The following is a 7,772-nucleotide window of genomic DNA, read 5'->3' on the forward strand; positions in this document are numbered from 1 at the left end:
TTCAGAAAGTTATCCAATACATATGTTTTTTATTCTGATGTTTTTAGTAAAAAGAAATTTTTTAAAAATGGTGTAATGTTCCGTTTTATGTCAGCACAAGAAGTGACGTCATAAAGATATTTGCTGAGACGCCAACACGGGATGGGGAATGATTATCAATGCTTATTTCCTTACCTACGGGCACAAAAGACTGTTTTGTTTTTATTTTCAGAAATTCATCCAACATTTTTTCTGTTTTTTATTGTGATATATTTTTTTATTTTTTTTAAACAACGCTCGTCCAGCGTTTATTTTTATGCGAGCACAGGAAGTGACGTCACATAAAGCGTACCTCTACAGCCCCTGTCAGTTTAAGCTAGCTGGCAGGTGAACAGTTCGGCGCTTTAAGTATCATTAAAAGTGCGCATATTTATTTGATTCCTAGCTTCACTCAAACAAAGAAACATGTAATTTGACTGTCGACAACCGCCGCTACGTCAAGTCAGTTGCTAGCTTGAAGCTAACAAGCTAGCCAGCCACCTAACGTTACGCAGCTGTCAGTTAGCGAAGCTACGCGGCTAAAGCCGTCATAGTGACACTTTTAGCTAAAAAGCAGCCCCCTCTCTGCCGGGACACGTTAGATAAGAATATTTTGTAGAATGGACAAAGACGAGGCGGACCGGCTGATAGAGAAGGCGAAGTTGTTGCTACGGTCAGGACGGAAGGACCGAGCGCTGCAGCTGCTTTACGAAGCCCAAAATATCTACCCCAGCACCCGGGCCAGAGGTAACCTAAGCAGCCGCACGTTTTGCCAAGCTAAGGTTAATGTTAGTCTATTATATGTATCGCAGTCTTCATTCAAAAGGTCAACAGTGTAAATATTTAGCTAAAACCTAATTTGAAGAATAATTTAAATACAAATGTAAGTCTTACTTATTGCTGTGGAGGACCCCTCCATTGTATTGTGCATGAATCAAACAGTATGTTCACATATGCTCATGTAGTAGCTTAAAAAAGCAAACTAATTATTAGACACACATCTTACTCAGTATAATGGAGTGTGTCTCTCCAAACTACAAGCATGACCATTACAATCTAAATTACATTGACATTGTTATCACCAGAAAAGATGAAGTCACCTACCTAGGTACCATTCTAAAGGCTAATCTTTCCTGTGATAAAATGGCAACCAAGCTAATCAATGAAGGAGATTTCTCTACAGAATCTCCTCTCTGGTCAACAAAAGTACCATGAAGATTCTAGCGGGAACTCTCGTTCAACCCTTTTTCGATTACGCATGCACCTCCTGGTACCCTAGCACCTCCAAAACCCTCAAATCTAGACTCCAAACATCCCAGAACAAGATAGTCAGATTACTTCTAGACCTCCACCCCAGATCACACCTCACTCCTACCCACTTCTCCAAAGTGGGCTGGCTCAGGGTGGAGGACAGAGTAAAACAACTTGCACTGAGCCTAGTCTTTAAAATCCGCTACACCTCCCTGATATTGAAGTACATGTCAAACTACTTCCTTAACGTAAATGACCGCCATAACCACAACACCAGAGGGAGCGCCACTAACCACGTTAAACCCAGATTCCGAACTAACAAAGGTCTTAACTCATTCTCTTTCTATGCCACATCAATATGGAATGCGCTCCCAACAGGTGTAAAAGAAAGGGCATCTCTATCCTCCTTCAAAACCGCACTAAAAGAACACCTCCAGGCAACTACAACCCTAAACTAACACCCTCCCTTCCACATAATACCTCTTCGGATTGTAAATAATCAAATGTAAATAATCAAATGTGGACACTTGTTCTTATACTTTCTGATCTCTCTCTCTATGTCCACTACTTGCTGTACATACCCTACCAAGTCAGTCCTACACTGTTTCAATGTCCATTTCTCTGATGATGCAATTGTTGCTGCTCATTGTTGATGACTGAAGTGTTGATACCAACCAAACCTAACCCCCCCCCCCCCCCCCCCCTCCATATCCCACACCCCGGATTGTAAATAATGTAAATAATTCAATGTATATACTCTGATGATTATCTTGTGTGATGACTGTATTATGATGATAGTATATGTGATAGTATATATCTGTATCATGAATCAATTTAAGTGGACCCCGACATAAACAAGTTGAAAAACGTATTCGGGTGTTACCATTTAGTGGACAATTGTACAGAATATGTACTTCACTGTGCAATCTACTAATAAAAGTTTCAATCAATCAAATTAGACAGGTGTACTTAATATTACATTCCCAGTGTACATGTCCAGTTTAATGTTATTGAAAGTATTTCCCTTATCTTTGTAGTGCTGATTGATGTCATAGTTAAAAATGGAAGCAACCCGGCTCCGGAAGTGAACCACGTGCCCCCGCCAAAAGGCTGGAGAGAAGAGGACTGTGGCAACGCTGAGAAAAGTCATGTGAGCGGCGATGACAAGAAAAGCTACACAGAAGATCAGCGGCAGGGTGTTCTAAGGTCCTTCACTTGTCCTCATAAGATTAAATGCCACAGCTAGTGTAGTATTTGAACATCCAAACGTTTTCCATTGCAGGATTAAGAATTGCAAGGACTTCTACGAGATCCTTGGCGTCCCCAAGAATTCCAGCGATGAAGATCTGAAGAAGGCGTACAGAAAGTTGGCCCTCAAGTTTCACCCTGACAAGAACTTCGCACCAGGAGCCACAGATGCTTTTAAAGGTAGAAGACTTAAATCCAACACACTTTTTAATAGGGCCCCTTTCATGCAAAACCAACTTTTCTTACCTATTGGTAGCTGCTGTTGTGTGTTTGGAATCTGCATAAGTCACAAATATTTCAAATCAAACCGTGGAGGCATTGCAGAGATATTTGTAAAATGATTTTGTCTTCTTTTATACTTCCGAAAAACGAGCCGTTTGGAATTTGCCCCATTGGTGATGTTTTTGCCATTGATGACGTCAATGGATTTCAGGCATTGGTCTGACATTGTAGTCAATAAGCTCCTTCTTTTTTACTTTGACATTCCACTGGGTTGTGAGTTTTTCCTTGCCCTTTTGTGAGCTCTGAACCGAGGATGTCGTCGTGGCTTGTGCAGCCCTTTTAGACACTTGTGATTTCGGGCTATATAAATAAACATTGATTGATACTATCGTATCGTACTATCGTATTGTTTTCAACAGAAAATCTTACGATACATGAAACATGTTTCTTATAGCACTCAAAGAACAATTTTAGAACAGTTTAATAAAAAATACAGAACATTGGGCTTTTCCTTTTGCACTCATATACAATTGTAAATAGTTTTTTATTGCATAAAGTCTGCCATAATCTAGGATTAGGTTAGAAATGAATAGAAAGCTTTATTGACATTTTATTAAGTGCTTCATGATTTATAGTTGCCACTCTTGGTCTGTGCTTTAAGACAAATAAAATCATTACTAAATACTAAAATCTATATGGCTAAAAGTACACAGCTAAAACATGTAGCAGGTAAAGTACACATTGTTAAAAATATAACACAAATTGTAGGAATTTTTCACTAGCATTAGTTTACGATGCAATTTTGATTGTGCTAATAATTGGCAACAAGCCGCTGTGTGCGCGTCTATGTATTTATATGTGCAGGACAGGGGAGCTGGTTATCTACATTACCTTTAAACTCCTTGTGCACGTCCGGATGATTGTTATTTAAATGTTTATTTAAGTTTGAAGCAAAGATTGTAATACTTTAATGCCACCTTTGTCGAGGCATGTTTTTAAGCAGCACTTGCAACTTAATTTTACTACTTTTTTTTTGTATTAATATCGTTGTTAAAGTTAAGGATTTTTGTGACCGGAGAGACTTCTGTGTGTAAGCGCTGAGCTTGTCGTTGTCATTATTTTAGCTTGTTAATAAAAATGAAGTTCATCACCTCCTTGCTATGTTTGTTTGATATACAGTACTATATAGCACTTTATATTGTGTTCAAATTGTACAAACTTTTACTAAAATATTGACGTATTCATATTTACATTGTTTTTTTATAGAGAAATTTGCTTCACTATACAAACATTTCCATTTATGAACCCCGCTCAAGAACCAATTAAGTTCGTAAATCGAGGTTCCCTTGTATAGAGTATCTGACTTACCTGTCTCTTTTGTCTTTTGGGTTGTCAAATTGTGCAACTAATTGCTGAACAGTGTGTCGAGGACATCATGTCATGTGCACTGTACAGATATTTTGCTTATTAAATTACTGGGCAAGCTCGCCTACCACCTCTACAACAAAAGTAGTGGTTGAGTAAGCGGTCTTGCTCCAGCTCTATCGCACTTAAATAGTAACAATAATTATGTACAGTAAGAGTAATTTTGAAATATTAGCTTTGGCCAACTTACTGTTGCGTTGGTGTCCGGATAGCCAGCTGTAGACTGCACTTCAAGTTGGGCATGTTTTGCAACGCGGAAAAGATGAAGTGCGCCCATATGTTTTCTGTACTCTTTCTTCCAGGTGTAGAAGCCATTGTATTGAGGCGTGTGACAATACAGTCTTGTTTTTCCAGAGAAAACTAAAATACTGAGCCTTACATAGATTGTAGTTGTTATTGGATCCCCTCTGTGATTTATCTCCCACCCTTCTACTTCATGCAACCGTGATTGGTTAACTTGTCCCACCCGCCTAAATACGAAATTAAATATAATTGGATTTCGTCTTTGTCATTATTTTTGTCTCAATTTTATTTGGTCATTGTTTCAGTCTACATAAATGTTTATTCGTTATCGTCCTATTTTGGTCAAGGGAAAATAGGTCGCTGACGATAACTAAGACAAAAATATTTAGTCAACAAAACTAACATTGGTTGCAACATTGACATAACACTTTAGTTGAATGTGTCAGATAAAGTAGTTTCTTGATTGTCACATTACTGCAAAACAGAAACCACAATATAACCATGATTTATTCGACACAATGTGCCCTTAAAGGTTACACTCCGTGTGTGTCCATCAGCAGTAACGTTACACTCTCTCCCCGGCAGCAATCGGCAACGCTTACGCAGTGCTAAGCAATCCAGAGAAGAGGCAGCAGTACGATCAGTATGGAGATCAGTCGGCAGCCGAGAGCGCGTCGCAACACACCACCCACCATCGCCACGGACACTACCGAAACTTCCACAGAGACTTCGAGGCTGACATTTCTCCCGAGGAGCTCTTCAACATTTTCTTTGGAGGACGATTCCCCACAGGTGAGTGTCCTCACAAAGCAACAGTGTAACTGTTTTGGTCTACTTTCTCTGCAAGTGCGTCTTTGTCTCCCTCAGGAAACATTCACGTGTACACCAACCAGGGAGCCTCCTACTCTCAGTTCTACCAGCCTCGTCGACGACGCGCTTATGAGAGACGCGAGGAGGTGGTAGAGGACAACCCGAGTCAAGTCAGTGACTCATGCACCTTCCATTTCATACCACACATTTGTCGTGAACTTGCAGAGAAGATCCACTCGCCAGTCTTTTTATTAAAGTGCACCTGCACAATGTGATGCAACACTTTGCAGCACTGAAGAACTGAACTGCATAAATAAAGTGTTGCTGTTGTTCATATCCACACAATAGTCTGCAATCAAGTGTGACAAGCTCATTAGAGAGTGTAGCCACTTCTTATCAAGTGGCACGTTAGTACCATTCTATCTCAAATAATGGCCTCTGCTAAAAGACACCATCTGAAATAATCACTTGGTATCGACTTAAAAGAAATACAGGCGACATACAACCATATACCACAAAATTAAAAACATATATATCCTGACATATTCTGATCCATCTTTAGAAATAAAATGTTTTAAATGATCACATTATCCTGCAATGATAATAATAGATCCCTGAAGATAATAGAATACAATTATATTATATGTATGTTTATTAGATAACATTATAGTGTATCCACCTGAAGAAAAGTCACCTTTTTGAAAAATGTTTTTTAAGACAAAATTTATATTTTCTTCAACATGTTTTAGGTATCGAAGAAATACCAACTGGTAAATTGTGATTACAAAAAAAGAAACGCTGCACAGTAGATCCGCTATTTCTGGAGGTTACTTTCCAAAATAGCAAGTTAGCCCAAACAATTGAGACGCCCCAGATAATGTCTCTTTTTGATGCTAATAAAGTCTGCGTCACCGTATGGGCTCACTCCTGCCTCTCCAAACACTTCCACTAGATTGTTGTTGCTTTCTCTGATTTCAGATCAACACTTACAATAAAACGTGACTCTTGTAATTATTAAATTAGATGAAAGAAAAATAAACACAACATTTGCAAATTTGCTGCGTCGTGAATGCTGAACTGAAAAATGTGGGAATTTGCTCCACACTTCTGTGACTCTGCTTTATCTGCACCGTTATCTCAAAACTAGCATCATAACTCCTCTGTTAAAGACTTAAATCGCACAACCTTTGACACACTTTTTTCTAAGCGTGTTTTTGTGTCACGATTGCTTTTTGCCAGACCACTGGTTTGTGTGAGTGACAGAAAGAGAAGCTGTGACGAACTTAATGAAAAGTGGTGTGGCGCCTTGTTTAGTTTGTGTGTACAAATGAACAAACATTATCTTCTATTAAGGTCAATATGGTGATATATACCCTAAAGTGTCTTAAATATTCCTTACCTGCCTGGTACACTCTGCAACTGAGTAAAAAAACAAGCTCTGGGCGCTATTTAGGGAAGTAGTATTTAACATGGTTGCAGCTATTTTGCTTGAAAACGCTGTGAGTTGTGCACTGCAGTAACTATGTTGTACTGTGCGTGGATGTGATCTGCACACAGAACTCCTTTACAGCTCTGCTGCAGCTCCTCCCTGTCCTGGTGCTGATTCTCATCTCAGTGTTCACTCAGATGATGGCCACCAACCCGCCTTACAGCCTCTTCTACAAGCCGTGAGTTTGTGAGCAATCCTCTCCGTCAACATCGATTTACCTGCAAGCTGTGTGTTTGCAGGTCCATGGGGCTGGTGGTCTCCCGGGAAACTCAGCACATGGGCGTCCCGTACTACGTGGATAAAAGTTTTGAAAAAGAGTACCGTGGCGACGCACTGGACGAGCTGGAGAAGACGATAGAGAGCGACTATATTGAACACTTGCAGAGCAGCTGCTGGAAGGAGAAACAACAGAGTAAGCAAAACATAAACATTGTTTAATGTTTTTTCTCCAAATATTACCTTAATTACTATTCCTCAGACAGGAGGTTCTGGATTTTAATCTCTGATCAGACCTCTCTGTGTGGGGATCACATGGCCTGTCTCCACCTGCCGGTAGTTAGGTTAATTGGGGACTCTAAATCTGGGGTATTCAAAGTTTTTCCATTTAGGGTCATTCACGGAAAACTCAAAGCATACCGGAGCCATTTTTGATATTTGTTTTCAGAACCAATACAATCTACCAGTGACGTGCAGTCAGGGGAGGCAAGTGAGGCGGGGCCTCACGTGCCATCATGGAAAGAAAAAAAATGTAAAAACAAAAAAAAATTATTAAATTGTTATATGTATCTAGTGATTATACTATAAAGTTATTTTCCATTTAACTTCAGCAGTTTTAGATTATTTTTATTCAAAATCGCTGAATTTTCACATTTGCCGTTCAAACACTGAGAAGAGACTTGCGGTGATCAGCAGCCAGTTGAGCCTCACCATAGATTGCGCAATGACTCGGCTAACTGCTGGCCTGCTGTGCAGTGAGACCGTATTGCTATATGAATTATAATATACATTTCCATAGTTTAGTTAGCTGAGGTATATCATGTACAGTGTATTTTGTCAACAACCGTAT

The 7,772-nt window shown here is 39.5% G+C and overlaps 1 protein-coding gene across 1 annotated transcript in view; it reads left to right on the forward strand.

Annotated features, from left to right (window-relative positions):
* The first annotated feature begins 303 nt into the window (after positions 1–303).
* Positions 304–7,772, forward strand: part of dnajc18 (DnaJ (Hsp40) homolog, subfamily C, member 18) — a 14,905-nt gene continuing 7,436 nt past the window's right edge. The window contains exons 1-7 of the mRNA XM_061962433.2: positions 304–765; positions 2,307–2,475; positions 2,552–2,697; positions 4,993–5,199; positions 5,275–5,387; positions 6,775–6,884; positions 6,946–7,118. Of these exons, the coding sequence (XP_061818417.1) occupies positions 639–765; positions 2,307–2,475; positions 2,552–2,697; positions 4,993–5,199; positions 5,275–5,387; positions 6,775–6,884; positions 6,946–7,118 (1,045 nt within the window). The 5' untranslated portion in view covers positions 304–638. The remainder of the gene's footprint in view (positions 766–2,306; positions 2,476–2,551; positions 2,698–4,992; positions 5,200–5,274; positions 5,388–6,774; positions 6,885–6,945; positions 7,119–7,772) is intronic.

This window comes from Nerophis lumbriciformis, linkage group LG09 (genome assembly GCF_033978685.3).
Source record: "Nerophis lumbriciformis linkage group LG09, RoL_Nlum_v2.1, whole genome shotgun sequence".
Classification (NCBI taxonomy): Eukaryota; Metazoa; Chordata; class Actinopteri; order Syngnathiformes; family Syngnathidae; genus Nerophis; species Nerophis lumbriciformis.